This window comes from Anolis sagrei, chromosome 13, assembly GCF_037176765.1.
Source record: "Anolis sagrei isolate rAnoSag1 chromosome 13, rAnoSag1.mat, whole genome shotgun sequence".
Taxonomy (NCBI): domain Eukaryota; kingdom Metazoa; phylum Chordata; class Lepidosauria; order Squamata; family Dactyloidae; genus Anolis; species Anolis sagrei.
In genome coordinates this window covers 4,568,300-4,588,571 of record NC_090033.1, presented here as the reverse complement: position 1 = coordinate 4,588,571, position 20,272 = coordinate 4,568,300, and the positions used below count along the sequence as shown (strand labels likewise).

Sequence of the window (20,272 nt, the reverse complement as noted above, 5' to 3'; positions counted from 1 at the left end):
GATCGTAATGTGCCGAGCACGCCTGCTCTCCCCTCCCTGCTTGGAGTCTCAGAAATAGCCTTCCCCTTGCTGAGAGGCTGGCCAGTCACAGCGGAGAAGGTCTTCTGGTGGGAAGATTTGCATTCTGTTTCCAAAAAGGAAGAGAAGATCGGGCAGAGATCGTCATGTGCTGAGCACGCCTGCTCTCCCCTTCCTGCTTGGAGTCTCAGAAATAGCCTTCCCCTTGCTGAGAGGCCAGCCAATCATTATTGATTGTTGTTTTTGTTATGTGATTTATATGATTTGTATTTTATTGATTGTTTATTAATGTTGTGTTATTGATGTTTGTTTGATGTACTTCAGGCTTGGCCTCATGTAAGCCGCACCGGGTCCCTTGGGGAAATGGTAGCGAGGTACAAATAAAGTTTTTATTATTATTATTATTATTATTATTATTATTATTATTATTATTTTACTAGCCGTCCCCTGCCACGCGTTGCTGTGGCACACATGGGGATTCTGTGTGGGAGGTTTGGCCCAATTCTGTCATTGGTGGGTTCAGAATGCTCTGTGAGTGTAGGTGAACTATAAATCCCAGCAACTACAACTCCCAAATGTCAAGATTCTATTTTCCCCAAACTCCACCAGTGTTCACATTTGGCATTATTGAGTATTCATGCAGAGTTCGGCCCAGATCCATCATTGTTTGAGTCCACAGTGATCTCTGGATGTAGGTGAACTACAACTCCAAAACCAAAGGACACTGCCCACCAAACCATTCCAGTATTTTCTGTTGGTCATGGGAGAACTGTCTGCCAAGTTTGGTTCAATTCCATCCTTGGTGGGGTTCAGAATGCTCTTTGATTGTAGGTGAACTATAAATCCCAGCAACTACAACTCCCAAATGTCAAGATTCTATTTTCACCAAACTCCAGAAGTGTTCACATTTGGGTATATTAAGTATTTGTGTAGAGTTTGGTCCAGATCCATCATTGTTTGAGTCCGCAGTGTTCTCTGGATGTAGGTGAACTACAACTCCCAAACTCAAGGTCCAAGCCCACCAAATCCTGTTGGTCATAGGAGAACTGTGTGCCAAGTTTGGTTCAATTCCATCGGTAGGGTTCAGAATGCTCTTTGGCTGTAGGTGAACTCTAAATCCCAGCAACTACAACTCCCAAATGACAAAATCAATGTCATTGATTGAAGATGTGAATGGGAGTCAGAAATATTCCCTAAATGTATGAGATCCACACATGAGTGAGTTTGAGATGCCTTCCCTTTCATCCTTGGAAGAGGATATATGTCTCATGTCCATCTTCCTGCTTAAGCCGCTCGAAGCAGGAATGTTCAGGTATTCCCACTCTTCCGAAAGGCCAAGCCAGGAACTTTGCTCCGTCTGTTGGGAAGCTGCCCGAGCCGGTTGTGTCTGTCAACTCCGGAAGCCCCGCCTCCCTCTCACCTGGGAACTGGGCGAGCCAGCCAATGGGAAGCCTCGCATTGCCATGGTGAAGGACAGGTAACGCTGAGGCATCTCACCTGGCAGGCCGGAAAGCATAAAAGAGCCTGGAGCCATGGCCAGGCTGCTAGAGATGTCAACAGTGTCCTTGGAAGGAAATACTCCGGGAATACTATTCGTGCTGTCCTTTGGGGATAGGAAGAGGAGCTGGAAGATGTTTTCGGGTTGCTGAGAATCCTCCTTTTGGACAGGTAAGTTTTTTTTTGCATATTCTCACTTGGTCTGGATGGTTCTTGGGATCCCTTCCAGGGCTGTGATGACATCGGAACTCCTTTGGTTACAATACTAAAGGTAAAGGTTGTCCCCTAACATTAAGTCCAGTTGTGTCCGACTCTGGGAGTTGGTGCTCATCTCCATTTCTAAGCCGAAGAGCCGGCGTTGTCCATAGACACCTCCAAGGTCATGTGGACAGCATGACTGCATGGAGCAGCGTTACCTTGCCTACCAATCTACTACGATCTACTCACGTTTGCATGTTTTCGAACTGCTCGGTTGGCAGAAGCTGGGGCTAAGAGCGGGAGCTCATCCCGCTCCCCGGATTTGAACCAGTGACCTTTCAGTCAGCAGGTTCAGCAGCTCAGCGATTTAACCCACTGCGTCACTGGGGGCTCCAAACAATGGCACACAAATACACAGACAAAGGCAAAGGCTTCCCCTTTCATCTCCGGCTCTTGGGTCTAACACCACTCCCCGAATTCGAACCGCCAACCTTTCAGTCAGCAAGTCCAGCAGGTCAGCGGTTTAACCGACTGCGCCAGCCTGCCATTATTGCAAAGCATGTTTGTTTGTTGTACGCCTCCCATGTTGTTTTGGACTTATGGTGGCCCTATCATGAGTTTTGGAGCTCCTGGTGATGCGCTGAGCTGCAGAACTTGCTGACCGAAAGGTTCGAATCTGGGGATCTGGGTGAGCTCCCACAGTTAGCCCCATCTTCTGCCAACCTAGCAATTTGAAAACATGTAAATCTGAGTAGATGTAGGTACTTCTTCTGTGGGAAGGTAACAGCCTTCAAGTATTTTCTGTTGGTCAAGGGAGTTGTGTGTGCTAAGTTTGGCCCAATTCCATCATTGGTGGGGTTCAGAATCCTCTTTGATTGCAGGTGAACTATAAATCCAAGCAACTGTAACTCCCAAATGTAAAGTCTATTTCCCCCAAACTCCACCAGTGTTCACATTTGGGCATAGTGAGTGTCCGTGCCAAGGTTGGTCCAGATCCATCATTGTTTGAGTCCACCGTGCTCTCCAGATGTAGGTAAACTACAACTCCCAAACTCAAGGTCAATGCCCACCAAACCCTTCCAGTATATTCTATTGGTCGTGGGAGTTCTGTGTGTCAAGTTTGGATCAATTCCATCATTGGTGCGGTTCAGAATGCTCTTTGATTGAAGGTGAACTATAAATCCCAGCAACTGTAACTCCCAAATGTAAATCCTATTTTCCCATCAGTGTTCACATTTGGGCATATTGAGCGTCCGTGCCAAGTTTGGTCCATTTCCATCATTGTTTGAGTCCACCATGCTCTCTGGATGTAGGTGAACTACAACTCCCAAACGCAAGGTCCGTGCCCACCAAACCCTTCCAGTATTTTCTATTGGTCATAGGAGTTCTGTGTGCCAAGCTTGGATCAATCCCATCGTTGGTGGAGTTCAGAATGCTCTTTGATTATTATTATTATTATTATTATTATTATTATTATTATTATTATCTTTATTTCTACCCCGCTAACATCTCCCGAAGGACTCGATGCGGCTTACAAAGGCCAAGGCCCTTTGATTGTAGGTGAACTATAAATCCCAGCAACTACAACTCCCAAATGTCAAGGTCTATTTCCTCAAACTCCATCAGTGTTCACATTTGCGCATAGTGAGTGTCTGTGCCAAGTTTGGTCCAGATCCATCATTGTCTGAGTTCATCGTGCTCTCTGGATGTAGGTAAACTACAACTCCCAAACTCAAGGTCAATGCCCACCAAACCCTTCCAGTATTTTCTATTGGTCGTGGGAGTTCTGTGTGCCAAGTTTGGATCAATCCCATCATTGGTGGAGTTCAGAATGCTCTTTGATTGTAGGTGAACTATAAATCCCAGCAACTACAACTCCCAAATGTCAAGGTCTATTTCCCCAAACTCCATCAGTGTTCACATTTGGGCATAGTGAGTGTCTGTGCCAAGTTTGGTCCAGATCCATCATTGTCTGAGTTCATCGTGCTCTCTGGATGTAGGTAAACTACAACTCCCAAACTCAAGGTCAATGCCCACCAAACCCTTCCAGTATATTCTATTGGTCGTGGGAGTTCTGTGTGTCAAGTTTGGATCAATTCCATCATTGGTGGGGTTCAGAATGCTCTTTGATTGCAGGCAAACTATAAATCCCAGCAATTACAACTCCCAAATGTCAAGGTCTATTTCCCCCAAACTCCATCAGTGTTCACATTGGGGCATAGTGAGTGTCTGTGCCAAGTTTGTCAAGCTCCATCATTGTTTGAGTCCACAGTGCTCTCTGGATGTAGGTGAACTACAACTCCCAAACTCAAGGTCAATGCCCACCAAACCCTTCCAGTATTTTCTGTTGGTCGTGGAAGTTCAGTGTGCCCACGAGGTCTCTTCCAACTCTAGAATTCTATGCAAAAGGAGGGCCACAATGACAGTTGATGAGCTACTGACGACTGGCAGTGCTCGTTCGCTTCTGTTGGCTTCCTGCTACACGGCAGTGATACCAACATAAGTTGATGGTCAACATCTGCTGGAAGATTTTGCATATTGTGATGAGTTTCGGCATCCCAACTATCCTTGGCAGAGTGCTGCATGCCAGTTCCAATATTTATTTATATTTTAAAGTAGATGAGATGAATGGAGAACTGCTGAGAGGAGGTTAAAGCATAATTGGAATTGCTTCCAGGGCGATGAGGCAGCCTTTTGGAAGAGCACACCTCTGAGCCACAGATTTTGCTTTCCGGTGACTCTTCCTCCTCGGAGACATACTGACTCTTGGTCATTCAATGGCCCGTTGCTGCATGGCAATGGCATGAGATCAAAGGAGGAGGAGGAAGTTGTTGTTGACGTGGGGCCAAGAGGGCTCTGGCATGCCTCCTGGGCACTTGCCTGCAAAGCAGAAAGCAATGAATGCAAGTGACAAGTGGGGCAAATATTTCCAGAATTCTTTTCAGCTCAGGATGACGTTAGGCTGCAACTCCCACTAGTTGCGAGGAGGTGTCAGAGGGGTCTCCAAAGACCACAAGAAAACAGTATTTTCTGATGGTCATGGGGATTCCATGTGGGAGGTTTGAGCCAATTCTATCGTTGGTGGGGTTCAGAATGTTCTTTGATTATAAGTGAACTATAAATCCCAGCAACTACAACTCCCAAATGTCAAGATCTATTTTCCCCAGACTCCACCAGTTTTCACATTTGGGCATATTGAGTAACCGTGCCAAGTTTGGTCCGGATCCACCATTGCATGAGTCCACAGTGCTCTCTGGAAATAGGTGAACTACAACTCCCAAACTCAAGGTCAATGCCCATCAAACCCTTCCAGTATTTTCCATTGGTTATGGGAGCCAAGTCTGGTTCAAATCCATCGCTGGTGGAGTTCAGAATGCTTTTTGATTATAAGTGTACTATAAATCCCAGCAACTAAAACTTCCAAATATCAAGATCTATTTTCCCCAGACTCCACCAGTGTTCACATTTGGGCATATTGAGTATTCGTGCCAAGTTTGGTCCAGATCCACCATTGCATGAGTCCACACTGCTCTCTGGATATAGGTGAACTACAACTCCCAAACTCAAGGTCAATGCCCATCAAACCCTTCCAGTATTTTCCATTGGTTATGGAAGCCAAGTCTGGTTCAAATCCATCACTGGTGGAGTTCAGAATGCTTTTTGATTATAAGTGAACTATAAAATCCCAGCAACTATAACTCACAAAGGTCAAGATCTATTTTCCCCAGACTCCACCAGTGTCCACATTTGGGCATATTGAGTATTCGTGCCAAGTTTGGTCCGGATCCACCATTGCATGAGTCCACAGTGCTCTCTGGAAATAGGTGAACTACAACTCCCAAACTCAAGGTCAATGCCCATCAAACCCTTCCAGTGTTCTCCATTGGTCATGGGAGCCAAGTTTGGTTCAAATCCATCGCTAGAAGAGTTCAGAATGCTTTTTGATTATAAGTGAACTATAAATCCCAGCAACTACAACTCCCAAATGTCAAGATCTATTTTTCCCAGACTCCACCAGTGTGCACATTTGGGCATATTGAGTATTCATGCCAAGTTTGGTCCAGATCCACCATTGCATGAGTCCACACTGCTCTCTGGATATAGGTGAACTACAACTCCCAAACTCAAGGTCAATGCCCATCAAACGCTTCCAGGGTTTTCCATTGGTCATGGGAGCCAAGTTTGGTTCAAATCCATCGCTGGTGGAGTTCAGAATGCTCTTTGATTATAAGTGAACTATAAATCCCAGCAACTACAACTCCCAAATTACAAAATCAATCCTCCCCCAACCCCACTAGCATTCACATTTGGGTGTATTGGGTATTTGTGCCCAGTTTGGTCCAGTGAATGAAAATGCATCCTGCATATCAGATATTTACATCACGATTCATACCAGTAGCAAAATGACTGTTATGAAGTAGCAATGAAAACAATATTATGGTTTGGGGGTCACCACAACATGAGGACTGTATTAAGGGGTCATGGTATTAGGAAGGTTGAGAACCACTAGCTAGTCTCACTAGAATCAATTGAGAGGAATTCTGGGAGTTGTAGTAAAAAAAATATTTTCCTTCTCATCAGTGGATGGAAAGTAATCAATTTTCAATGCCCAGAGAGAAGAAAACAGCCATGAGGGACCATTAGTTGCAGTCCCCACTTCACTCGAGATGTTTTGCGATGATGAAAGGTCTATCATACATACATACATATATGAGGGTTATCCGGAAAGTAAGGATACAAGGCACGTCACTCTCACGAGGAATTTTCTCAGAGGAAGCTGGTATCACTGTCATGTAACAGGAAGCCAGCGGACACGAACGAGCAGTGCCAGTCGTCAGTAGCTCATCAACTAGAATTGTGGTGAAGGTTTGAGATGAACATCCTCATTCTGTTTCCCTCCAAGAGTAAAGTTCACGCTGTACGAAGGATCTCTGGAAAGTAAGGTTACAAGGCACGTAACTCTCATGAGAAGCCAGCGGACACGAACGAGCAGCGCGTCGTCAGTAGCTCATCAATTGGCTTTGTGGTGAAGGTTGGAGATGAGTGTCCTCATTCCGTTTCCCTCCAAGCACAAAGTTTGTGCTGTATGAGGGATATCCGGAAAGTAAGGTTACAAGGCATGTAGCTCTTGCGGGGAATTTTCGTGGGGGAACTTGGTATTACTGCTGTGTAGCAGGAAGCCAGCAGAAGTGAATGAGCAGTGCCAGTCGTCAGTAGCTCATCGACTGGCTTTGTGGTGAAGGTTGGAGATGAGTGTCCTTATTCCGCTTCCCTCCAAGTGCGAAGTTTATGCTGTACGCGGGATATCCGGAACGTAAGGTTACAAGACACGTAACTCTCACAAGAAGCCAACGGAAGCGAACAATCAGTGGCAGTCATTAGTAGCTCATCAACTGGCATTGTGGTGAAGGTTAGAGATGAGTGTCCTCATTCCGTTTCCCTTCAAGTGCGAAGTTTGTATTGTAAGAGGGATATCCGGAAAGTAAGGTTAGGCACTTAGCTTTTGTGGCACTTAAGTGGCACAAAAGGCACTTTTGTGGCACAAAAGGCACTTAGCTTTTGTGAGGAATTTTTTTGGGGGAACTTGGTATTATTGCTGTGTAGTTGGAAGCCAGCGGAAGTGAACGAGCAGTGCCAGTTGTCAGTAGCTCATCAACTAGCTTTGTGGTGAAAGTTGGAGATGAGTGTCCTCATTCTGTTTCCCTCCAAGCACGAAGTTTGTGCTGTACAAGGGATATCCGGAAAGTAAGGTTACAAGACACGTAACTCTCACGAGAAGCCAACGGAAACGAATGAGCACTGCCAGTCATCAGTAGCTCATCAACTGGCTTTGTGGTGAAGGTTAGAGGTGAGTGTCCTCATTTTGTTTCCCTTCAAGCGTGTAGTTTGTACTGTATGAGGGATATCCGGAAAGTAAGCTTACAAGGCATGTAGCTCTTGCGGGGAATTTTCGTGGGGGAACTTGGTATTACTACTGTGTAGCAGGAAGCCAGCAGAAGTGAACGAGCAGCGCCAGTCGTCAGTGGCTCATCGACTGGCTTTGTGGTGAAGGTTGGAGATGAGTGTCCTTATTCCGCTTCCCTCCAAGTGCGAAGTTTATGCTGTATGCGGGATATCCGGAACGTAACGTTACAAGACACATAACTCTCACAAGAAGCCAACGGAAGCGAACGAGCAGTGCCAGTCATCAGTAGTTCATCAACTGGCATTGTAGTGAAGGTTAGAGATGAGTGTCCTCATTCTGTTTTCCTCCAAACACGAAGTTTGTGCTGTACAAGGGATATCCGGAAAGTAAGGTTACAAGACACGTAACTCTCACGAGAAGCCAACGGAAACGAATGAGCACTGCCAGTCATCAGTAGCTCATCAACGGGCTTTGTGGTGAAGGTTAGAGATTAGTGTCCTCATTCCGTTTCCCTCCAAGCACGAAGTTCACACTGTATGAAGGATATCCGGAAAGTAAGGTTACAAGGCACTTAGTTCTTGCGGGGAATTTTTGTGCGGGAACTTGGTATTACTGCTGTGTAGCAGGAAGCCAGAGGAAGTGAACAAGCAGTGCCAGTTGTCAGTAGCTCATCAACTGGTGTTGTGGTGAAGGTTGAGATGAGTGTCCTTATTCTGCTCCCCTCCAAGTGCAAAGTTTATGCTGTACGAGAGATATCCGGAAAGTAAGGTTATAAGGCACGTAGCTCTCGTGGGGAATGTTGGTATCACTGCCGGTAGCAGGAAGGCAACTGAAGTGAACGAGCAGTGCCAGTTGTCAGTAGCTCATCAACTTGTGTTGTGGTGAAGGTTGGAGATGAGTGTTCTCATTCTGTTTCCCTTCAAGTGCAAAGTTTGTACTGTATGAGGGATATCTGGAATGTAAGGTTACAAGGCACTTAGGGGGCCTGGGACAGTTCCACCTTGTCTCCTGCATATGTCATCAGTCAGGGACCCCTCCCCCAGCACCAACTGCGACTCTGGGCCAGAGTGAAGAGAGAGGGGGCCAGGGACAGTTCCGCCTTGTCTCCTGCATATGCCATCAGTTGCGGACCCCTCCTCCAGCACCAACTGCCGCTCTGGGTCAGAGTGAAGAGAGAGGGGGCCAGGGGACAGTTCCATCTTGTCTCCTGCATATGTCATCAGTCAGGGACCCCTCCCCCAGCACCAACTGCGACTCTGGGCCAGAGTGAAGAGAGAGGGGGCCAGGGACAGTTCCGCCTTGTCTCCTGCATATGCCATCAGTTGCGGACCCCTCCTCCAGCACCAACTGCCGCTCTGGGTCAGAGTGAAGAGAGAGGGGGCCAGGGGACAGTTCCATCTTGTCTCCTGCATATGTCATCAGTTGGGGACCCCTCCCCCAACACCAACTACGACTCTGCGCCAGAGTGAAGAGAGAGGGGGCCAGGGACAGTTCCATATTGTCTCCTGTGCTATGCTAATAATATAATATATTGTAATGTAATGTAATATATTGTATATACATATAATATATACAATATTACAATTTAATACAATGCTAATAATAATGATAATTATATATTTTATGTTACACGTAATATTACTAATAATATTACAATACAATGGTATAGTACCATATAGTAATATGTGATACTGATATTGTACTATGCTAATAATATAATGTATTGTATGTATATATATATTGTAAGCCTTTGGGGTGAGAAGGGTGGCATATAAATGTTGTAAATAAATAAGCAAACAAATAGGACGGCCCTTAGTTCTAGTTGAGGAATTCTTGGAACGTTGGTTGAGCTCTGAGTAAGAGATATGCTGCCTTTGAATATGGAAGCTCCTTTGTGATTATGTCAACCACCAGGAATACAGATCCTTAGGCAAGCTCCATGGCTGCTGAACATCCCAGTCAACCTCGGCGCATGTCTAATTACCTTTACACTTCGATATTGGGTGAGTAATACATGCTGCTGTTTCAGCGTTAAGGCACCAGCACCTGACTTGTGGGTGCATCTTTCTCCAGGAATTGTCACATGGACCAGCAGAAGGGAGACAGGTGTGTCACATCCCCACCGGAGTATGCGTTGTGTCAGCATCTCGTGAGGATGACATAGTCCTTCTGGGTTGCATCTGAATTGTCCAGCTCAGTCTCGCTCCTGAAACAGGTTCTACTAGTTTACTTACTTACTTAGGCAATCCCTCGTGGTGTGAGTAGGATTGTCTTCCAAGGTCAGTATCCTAGCAGTGGGTCCGTAGGTCACTATGGAGCCTGATTCTTGATCTGCATGTTCTCCCGCAGTGAGGGCATCAGTTTCCAGGTGGAAGGCAGTCCCGGTTGGAGTTGGCTTGATGCGCCTTCCTCTTGGCATGTTTCTCTCTTTCGCCCTCCATTCAGCACTGCTGGTCACAGCTGACCTCCAGCTCACGATCCCTCCCAGTTCTCAGTGTCTATGCCAGAGTTTACAAGGTTGGCTTTGAGCCCATCTTTCAATCTCTTTTCCTGCCCACCAATGTTCCTGCAAGGAAGCAATCAGAGTGGAGAGAAAGCACAAGTGCTGTCATGTGACAGGAGAGTTGAGGGAAGTTTATTGTTTATTTCTCTGAATTCTGCCACCAACTGGTATAGTGGAGGCCAATTGTTATATGTAATCTATGGTAACTGCCACCAACGTGAGATATGAGGTATTACTGTGAGATATGGCAATACAGACGCAGAATGGATGGAGATGAGACTGTCTGCAACAAAAGCTAACTGGTTTATTGAGTACAAAGCGTGTGGTTGCAAGATTGTAACTTATTTTACAGAACTTTGAATAATACTTGGTTAGTTAAACATTTCACTCTTCCAGGTTACACAGTATCTTACTGAGGTGAAGCTCTTGTTACTAAACAATGTTTCAGTACAGGAATATCTTCCCTGTTTGATCTTTCCTTGATCAAATAAATTAACAAGCTTATCCTTTAGCCTTTCCCTTGACTAAAGAAAACTGGCTATGTTTCTCCTTTCAACCTCCTTAGACTGAGAAACCTCCAGTAGCTATTCACGGCTTCCCCAAAGCCACAATTCTTTTCTTCACACTTCACTCTCCCACTCTACTCTTCACTTCCACTCTTTTACTCCTCTCAGATACAAAATCATTTCCTAACTGACTCTCAAACTGTCTGTTTTTTCAAAACTCTCTCCACTTGGCTCCTCCCACTTCTCCTTCTGCCAGCTTGCCTTGGTCTCCATGGTAACGCTGACTGAGGATCTCTGAAATAGGCTGCTCCAGTGTTACTGTAGTTAACCCAAACACATATATATACAGTTTAAAACATGCAAAGTATTAATAACTTCTGCACAGTTCCGTTTTCTGTTCTTGAGTTCGGAATAAAGCAACTGCTTTGGGAGACGGTGGTCAGGCATCTGGACAACGTGGCCGGTCCAGCGGAGTTGATGGCGGAGGACCATCGCTTCAGTGTTGGTGGTCTTTGTTTCTTCCAGCATGCTGACATATGCCTGCCTGTCTTCCCAAGAGATTTGCAGAATTTTTCGGAGGCAACACTGATGGAATCGTTCTAGGAGTTACATGTGACGTCTGTAGATAATCCACGTCGCGCAAGCATATAGCAGGGTTGGGAGGGGAATAGCTTTATAAATAAGCCCCTTGGTCTCCCTACGGATATCCCGGTCCTCAAACACGCTGTGCTTCTTTCGGAAAAATGCTGCACTTGCAGAGCTCAGGCGGTGTGGTATTTCAGTGTCGATGTTGACTTTTGTGGAGAGACGGCTGCCAAAGGAGCGGAAATGGTCAACATCTTCTAATGTTACACCATTAAGCTGTATTTGTAGCATTGGAGAAGGATTGGCCGGTGACTGCTGGAAGAGCAATTTCGTTTTCTCGATGTTCAATGAGAGGCTGAGCTTCTCGTATGTACTACTCATTTAAGGAGCAGGCACACATTCACATGCCTTCCTTATGGCTCCAAGCATCTCTGGCTGGGTTTGAAAAACTGACTTCATTAGGCGTGGAATTCCTTTTTTATAGTACGCACATAGTAACGAAAATTGAAATACACAGTATGTAACAGCAAATTAGAACTTGAGCTGGGCTGACAGTCGGATGCTCACTCTGACCTGGGCTTCGAACTGGCAACCTTTCGGTTGATAGATCTTATTACTGCTGGTGATTTACCAACTGTGCTATAGCCCGGCCTACAGTACGCACATAGTAACAAAAATTGAAATACACAGCATATAGCAGCAAATTAGAACTTGAGTTGAGCTGACAGTCGGATGCTCACTCTGACTCGGGCTTCGAACTGGCAACCTTTCGGTTGATAGATCTTATTGCTACTGGTGATTTACCAGCTGTGCTATAGCCCAGCCTACAGTACGCACATAGTAACAAAAATTGAAATACACAGCATATAGCAGCAAATTAGAACTTGAGTTGAGCTGACAGTCGGATGCTCACTCTGACCCGAGCTTCGAACTGGCAACCTTTCGGTTGATAGATCTTATTACTACTGGTGATTTACCAGCTGTGCTATAGCCCAGCCTACAGTATGCACATAGTAACAAAAATTGAAATACACAGCATATAGCAGCAAATTAGAACTTGAGCTGGGCTGACAGTCGGATGCTCACGCTGACCCGGGCTTTGAACTGGCAACCTTTCGGTTGATAGATCTTATTACTACTGGTGATTTACCAACTGTGCTATAGCCCGGCCTATAGTACGCACATAGTAACAAAAATTGAAATACACAGCATATAGCAGCAAATTAGAACTTAATTAAAATTAAATTTAAATGCAACCTATTGTATCAAACGCCACTTGGTGGCGCAGTGGGTTAAAACTACTGAGCTGCTGAACTTGCTGACTGAATGGTCGCAGGTTCGAATCCGGGGAGTGGCGTGAGCCTTTACCTATCTATCAACTTTTATCTATCATGAGTTTTGGAGCCCCTGGTGATGCAGTGGGTTAATGCGCTGAGCTGCAGGACTTGCTGATCGAATGGTGGGAGGTTTGAATCCAGGGAGCGGGGTGAGCTCCCGCAGTTAGCCCCAGCTTCTGCCAACCGAGCAGTTTGAAAACATGCAAATGTGAGTAAATCAGTAGGGAAAATAACGGTCCTCCATGCAGTCATGCTGGCCAAATGACCTAGGAGGTGTCTACGGACAATGCCGGCTCTTTGGCTTAGAAATGGAGATGAGCACCACCCCACGGAGTCGGCCATGACTAGACTTAATGTCAAGGGAAACGTTTACCTTTGCTAAGAGATAAGTCCCAGACCTCCAGACTCACCTGTGGGAGACCACTCTCACAATTTATTGTCTAAGTAGGCCTATGTTCAGCTGTCAAATGGGCTTATCTGTCTGTCTTAGGCTCTGGTACGGCCACCACCACCACCTCCTGCCACCACTAAGCAGGGCAGATAGATTCCCTCTCGGGAGATCCCTTGCGGATTTCATGGAGACAGCAACACTCCTCTCTTCTCAGCTGAGGAGAAGCACCGGCTGGGGTATGTTTTTGCATGTTTTTACTTCAGCCACTCTCTCTTGCTTCTTCTTTGCCCTGCTTCAGCGGTGACAGGTGGTGGTGGAACTCATGGCAACCTGAGGTGGCAACGCTAAACCTAAGAATGTCATTGCTTCTCACACAGAACCCCCATGCCTTGAAGGGATTCACTGGTGTGAGCCTCCCTCTAGCCTTGCACGCTCTCCCTCGCTAAATGTGCAGGCGAGGGAGAGCGTGAGAGGCTGGAGGGAGGCTGACGCCAGCGGGTTCCTTCAAGGCGTGGGGTTGTGTGTGGGCTGATGCTTCCACTTACATGCTGGGGAGTGGCTTTCTTGTGTTGCTTCTCGTGCATGGCAGATGGTACTGTTTTGGATCTCATGGCTGAAGTGAGCCTCCCTCCAGTTTCACACGCTCTCCCTCCCCTCCACATGCGTCGACATGATGGAACCTCTCTGCCTGTCCGTCTCTTCCTTTTTGGAAACAGACGGCGAATTCTCCCACCAAAAGCCCTCCTCCGCTGTGATTGGCCGGCTTCTCAGCTAAGGGGAGGGCTGTTTCTGAGACTCCAAGTGTGGAGGGGAGAGCAGGTGTGCTCGGCGCATGTGCAGGGGAGGTAGAGCATGCGAGACTGGAGGGAGGCTCACTTCAGCGAGTCCCTTCAAGGCATGGGGATTCTGTGTGCCAAGTTTGACCCAATTCTATCCTTGGAGTGGTTCAGAATGCTCTTTGATTGTAGGCGAACTATAAATCCCAGCAACTACAACTTCCAAATGTCAAGGTCTATTTTCCCCAAATTCCACCAAATTCCATGTTGAGTATTTTTGCCGTTTGGCCCAGATCTATCATTGTTTGAGTCCACGGTGCTCTCAGGATGAAGGTGAACTACAACTCCAAACCTCCTGGGCCTTACTCCTGTATGTCTTTCCAACAAACAACCTTTGCTCAGAGAAGGTTTGGACTCACAGGTCTGGGTCACAATGGACGGCAGCCATGACGAGTGTTTGCTTGAGGTGCCTTCGTCTTGGCCCCTTCTATTTGTGCCTCTGAAATCCATAGCACTGTTGGTCACAGCTGACCTCCAGTTCTAGGGTCATAGCACTGTTGGTCACAGCTGACCTCCAGCTCTAGGGCCATAGCACTGTTGGTCACAGCTGACCTCCAGCTCTATGTCCATAGCACTGTTGGTCACAGCTGACCTTCAGCTCTAGGGCCATAGCACTGTTGGTAACAGCTGACCGCCAACTCTAGAGCCATAGCACTGTTGGTCACAGCTGACCTCCAGCTCTAGGGCTATAGCACTGTAGGTCACAGCTGACCTCCAGATTTTCTGGCCATACCGTTAAGAAAACTGACAGCAATGCAATGTCTAGTGGGTGAGTATGATTGTCTTCCAGAGATACAGTCTTGGTGGTGGATCCATAAATGACTATGGAGACTTTTCTGGATCCACACAGGCTTTCACATTAAGGACATAAGTTTCCAGATGGATGGCAGTCATGACTAGCATTTGCTTGAGGTGCCTTCTTCTTGTGCCTCCTTGAAATCCATAGCACTGTTGGTCACAGCTGACCTCCAGCTCTAGGGCCATAGCACTGTTGGTCACAGCTGACTTCCAACTCTAGGGCCATAGCATTGTCCAGTGTCTGAGTATGATTGTCTTCCAGAGATACAGTCTTGGTGGTGGATCCAGAAATGACTTTTTGATGCCTCCACTCATAACCTCACTTTTCCTTCTGGTTTCCCCACAGGTTCCATCATGTCCTGCTTCACTCAGATATGGCGCACGGAAGTGCCGGACTCCCCTCCTACCAGCCCCACCAGCCCGGTCCCGGCTGCACCCCATGAGATCCCCATCCCGCTCAGCCCCATTGTCATCACCTCACCCTCCGCGTCCTCCCACTCCTCTGAAAGCAGGCCCTCGGTCTGTTCCCCAGTCTCGTCTTCGGTCTGTTCCCCAGTCTCTTCCTCAGTCTGTTCTCCCGTCTCTTCTTCAACCTCTCCCTCCATCCGGTCTCAGATCTGCTCTCCCATCTGGTCTCCGGTCCGCTCCCCAGTAGACGGGAAGACACGGCTGGGCTCGCCCACGGACAGACCCACCTCTCCCATCGAGTGCTCCATCTGCTTCAACACCTACGACAACCTCTTCAAGACCCCCAAGGTCCTCCAGTGCAACCACACCTTCTGCTTGGAGTGTCTGGCCCGCCTCGCCGCGGCCCGTCCCCGCAACTGTGTCGAGGATGAACTCCCGTGTCCGTTTTGCCGCCAGATCACCGAGATCCCCCTCGAAGGGCCGCCGGGCCTCCAGACCAGCAAGGGCCTCATGGCTACGCTGCCTCCTGAGCACCAGCGAGAGAAGATGATCTGGATGGAAGGCACCAAGATCTGCTGCAGGCAGTCTTCCGACCCAGAGAACGCCGACGACTACATCAGCATTGACATCGCCCCCAGCAAACCCGAGGTCCCCCAGTTGCCCCCGGAGACTTTAATGGGACGCCTGACGCGCTGCGAAATGTGCGACGACTGGAAGCGCGTCCTGCTGCTCTCGGTGTTGATCATCATCCTCTTCTGCATCATCCTATGGCCGCTGCACTGCGCCATGAAGACGGGCAACCTCCGCTGCTTCGCCAGGACGTACACGATGTCCAGGCCCAGCTATGTGACCTATCATCACCCCACCACCCCGGCCCCGACAGTGGGCTCTGTGGAGACTGCAGAGTGACCGGACGCTGCATGTGGGGTGATTTCTCAGGAACGAAGTGGAAGGCTTTTGTGGCTGGAATCACTGGGTTGTTGTGGGGAGAAACGGGCTTCTACTCAACCACGGCATCTGGAGGTCCCATCTTCACTCCCCGGCTCAATAACAATAATATTTCCTCGAATATGACAAGGGAAACCTTCCACTTAAGATGCTGCCAGTCAGCGTGAGACAATTCCAGCAAGTCGGATGGACTAACTCTTACGAGTGAACAGTTCGGACATAACGCACGGACTCTACGTTGCCACTTGATCCGCTCTTGCCGCTCTTCGAATGTATTCAAAGCATTAATGCCACTGTATGTACTTACTTAGGCGATCCCTCGTAGTCCGAGGATTGTCATCCAAGATCGGTGTCCGTAGGTGACTGTGGAACCCTATTGTTGACCTGCATGTTATCCCGCAGTGAGGGCATTGGTTTCCAGACGGAAGGTGGCCCTGGTCGAGGTTGGCTTGATGCACCTTCCTTTTGGCACGTTTCTCTCTTTCGCCCTCTTCAAATTCTACAGCACTGCTGGTCACAGCTGACTTCCATCTGGAGCGCTCAAGGGCCAAGGCTTCTCAGTTCTCAGCGTCCAGAGTTTTTGAGGTTGGATTTGAGCCCATCTTTACACTGATTCAATACCGATGTGGATTCTCAGGAGATATTTAGGATGACCCCACAACCAGGGCCAGCTGTGCAATGAGTCCTGTTGCATAAGGGTGTTGCTATACATTCTTGCCACTCACTAGAAAGGCTGCACATCACATCCATGATGTTAAAGATGATGTAGCATCTAAACCCCTGTTCTTATAAATATACCTCCAGTATATGCGCTGTGGCTTAGACTATTCCAGCATTTCTCAACCTGGGGGCTGCAAGGTGATTTCAGAAGGGTCACAAAAGACCATCAGAAAATATATCTTTCTGATGGTCTTAGGAACCTCTTTGGCAGAGAAGGTTGAAGATCTCTGCCTTCAGTGAGGGCCTCTGCTCTAACTACTAGATCAGTGTTTCTCAACCTGGGGGTCGCGACCACAAAGGGGGTTGCAAGTGGTTTCAGAGGGGTTGCCAAAGACCATCAGAAAACATATATTTCGGACAGTCTTAGGAACCCCTTTGGCCGAGAAGGCTGAAGATCTCTCCACCTGTCCTTCTCTTCCTTTTTGGAAAGAGATGGTGGAGCCTTCCACCAAAAGCCCTCCTCTGCTGAGAATGGAGAGATGTTTCTGAGACTCCAAACATGGAGGGAAGAGCAGGCGTGATGTGCATGTGCAGGCGAACGAGAGCATGTGAAGCTGGAGGGAAGCTCACACCAGTGAATCCCTTCAAGACATAGGGTTCTGTGTGGGACATTTGGCCCAATTCTATCGTTGGTGGGGTTCAGAATGCTCTTTCATTGTAGGTGAACTATAAATCCCAGCAACTACAACTCCCAAATGAAAAAATCAATATCCCCCAAATTCCACCAGTATTCACATTTGGGCATACTGAGTAGTATAGTTTGGTCCAGATCTATCATTGTTTGAGTCCATAGCGCTCATCGTAGGTGAACTATAAATCCCAGCAATTACAACTCCAAAATGTCAAAATTTATTTTCCCCAAATTCCACCAGTGTTCATATTTGGGCATTTTGGGTATCTGTACGTAGTTTGGTTCAGATCTATCATTGTTTGAGTTCACAGCACTCTCTGGATGTAGGTGAACTACAACTCCCAAACTCAACATGAATGCCCACCAAACCCTTCTCTTGGTCTTGGGAGTCCCATGTGCCAAGTTTTATTCAATTCCATAGTTGGTGGAGTTCTGAATGCTCTTTGATTGTATGTAAACTATAAATCCCAGCAACTACAACTCCCAAATGTCAAAGTCTATTTTCCCCAAACTCTACCAGTGTTCACATTTGGGCATATTGAGCATTTATGCCAAGTTTAGTCCAGATCTATCATTGTTTGAGTCCACAGTACACTCTGGATGTGCCAAGTTTGGTTCAACTCCATCTCTGGTGGAGTTCTGCTCTTTCATCATAGGTGAACTATAAATCCCAGCAACTACAACTCCAAAATGTCAAGGTCTACTTCCCTCAAATTCCACCAGTGTTCACATTTGGGCATATTGAGCATTTATGCCAAATTTAGTCGAGATCTATCATTGTTTGAGTCCAAAGTACTCTCTGGATGTGCCAAGTTTGGTTCAACTCCATCTTTGGTGGAGTTCTGCTCTTTCATCGTAGGTGAACTATAAATCCCAGCAACAACTCCAAAATAGAATCATAGAATCAAAGAGTTGGAAGAGACCTCATGGGCCAAGGTCTACTTCCCCCAAATTCCACCAATGTTCAGATTTGGCCATATTGGATATCTGTACGTAGTTTGGCTCAGATCTATCATTGTTTGAGTCCACAGCTCTCTCTGGATGTAGGTGAACTAAAACTCCCAAACTCAACGTCAATGCCCGCTAAACCCTTCGAATATTTTCTGTTGGTCATGGGAGTCCTGTGTACCAAGTTTGGCTCAATTCCATCATTGGTGGAGTTCAGAATGCTCCTTAATTGTGGGTGAACTATAAATCCCAGAAACTACAGCTCCCAAATGACAAAATCAATCCCACCAGTATTCAAATTTGGACTATTAGTGCCAAATTTGGTCTGGTGAATGAGAATACATCCTGCATATCAGATATTTACATGCATAACAGTAGCAACATTACAGATATGGAGTAGCAACGAAAGTAATGTTATGGTTGGGGGTCACCACCACATTAAGGGGTCACAACATTAGGAAGGTTGAGAAATATTGGTCTATTCTCTCTTTTTACTGCATATGACCATCTAAAATACACAAGGGCAGACCTTTCGCAAGCTTAAGACAAGACTGTGATTGCCTCTTTCTCTTCTGGACGTCGACCAAAGACCAGTGTTATCAGTTATGGTGGAAGGATAATTCAAGAGAAGACTTGTACCCACTGATTTTCGTTCTCAGCTCAGATGAAGCTTCCATGTGCCTTAGACTTTTGGGAAAGAGGACGTATTTAATTTTTTATGTGTTAATAAACATTTCAGTTTTATAGAGATGGTGCTGTGTGGTGCTGTTATACGGATAGTGGTTTCCAGAGACTCGCTTTTGTTTCATTTCGCAAGGTCAAGGAAATTGTTCTCAGCCAAAACGAGAGAAAGGCGGTGTGGAGGTCAGATGTTCAGGAGGAGGAGAAAAGTTCCTTGGCTTCCTAACGCAGTGGTTCCCAGCCTTTTGTTGACCAGGGACCACTTTGACCAGGGATCACCTTGATGAGGGACCACTTGACCAGGGGCCACTCTGATCAGGGACCTCTTGACTATGGAACACTTGACCAAGCACCACTTTGACGAGGTCCCACTCGACATGGGACCACTTTGAACAGAGACCACTTGACCAGGGATCACTTAACTAGGGAACATTTGAACAGGAAACACTTGAAAAGTGACCTCTTTGATGAAGGACCACTTTGATGAGAGACCACTTGACCAGGGAACACTTTGATGAGGGACCACTTGACCAGGGACCTCTTTGACAAGGAACCACTAGACCAGGGACCGCTTTGACGAGGACCACTAGAGCAGGGACCACTTGAACAGGGACCTCTTTGACAAGGAACCACTAGACCAGGGACCTCTTTGATGAGGGACAACTAGACCAGGAACCTGTTTGACGAGGGACTACACCAGGGACCACTTGAACAGGAACCACTTTGACAAGGGACCACTTGACCAGGGACCTCTTTGATGAAGGACCACTTGACCAGGGGCCACTTTGATGAGGGACCACTAGACCAGGGACCTCTTTGACAAGGGACCACTAGACCAGGGACCATTGAACAGGGACTTCTTTGACGAGGGACCGCTTGACCAGGGACCTCTTTGACGAGGGACAACCAGACCAGGGACCACTTGAACAGGGACCACTTTGACAAGGGACCACTTGACCGGGGACCTCTTTGATGAGGGACAACTAGACCACGGACCACTTGAACAGGGACCACTTTGACAAGGGACCACTTGACCAGGGACCTCTTTGATGAGGGACCACTTGAACAGGGACCATTTTGACAAGGGACCTCTTTGATGAGGGACCACTTGACCATGACCACTTTGACAAGGGACCATTAGACCAGGGACCACTTTGACAAGGGACCACTTGACCAGGGACCTCTTTGATAAGGAACCACTAGACAAGGGGCCTCTTTGATGAGGGACCACTAGACCAGGAACCTGTTTGACGAGGGACCACTAGACCAGGGACCACTTGAACAGGAACCACTTGACCAGGGACCTCTTTGATGAGGAACTGCTTGACCAGGACTACTTTGACGAGGGACCACTAGACCAGG

At 47.2% G+C, this 20,272-nt stretch overlaps 1 protein-coding gene across 2 annotated transcripts; it reads left to right on the top strand.

Annotated features, from left to right (window-relative positions):
* The first annotated feature begins 1,505 nt into the window (after positions 1-1,505).
* Positions 1,506-18,973, top strand: RNF223 (ring finger protein 223). 2 transcript variants are annotated; one of them, XM_060759108.2, is made up of 2 exons: positions 1,506-1,686; positions 14,921-18,973. In XM_060759108.2, the coding sequence occupies exon 2, from the start codon at positions 14,929-14,931 to the stop codon at positions 15,889-15,891; it is 963 nt and encodes a 320-aa protein (XP_060615091.2). In that variant the 5' UTR covers positions 1,506-1,686; positions 14,921-14,928; the 3' UTR covers positions 15,892-18,973. The 2 variants fall into 2 exon arrangements, with proteins under 2 accessions (XP_060615091.2, XP_060615094.2); XM_060759111.2 differs by lacking the exon at positions 1,506-1,686 and adding an exon at positions 13,046-13,176.
* The last annotated feature ends 1,299 nt before the right edge of the window (positions 18,974-20,272 follow it).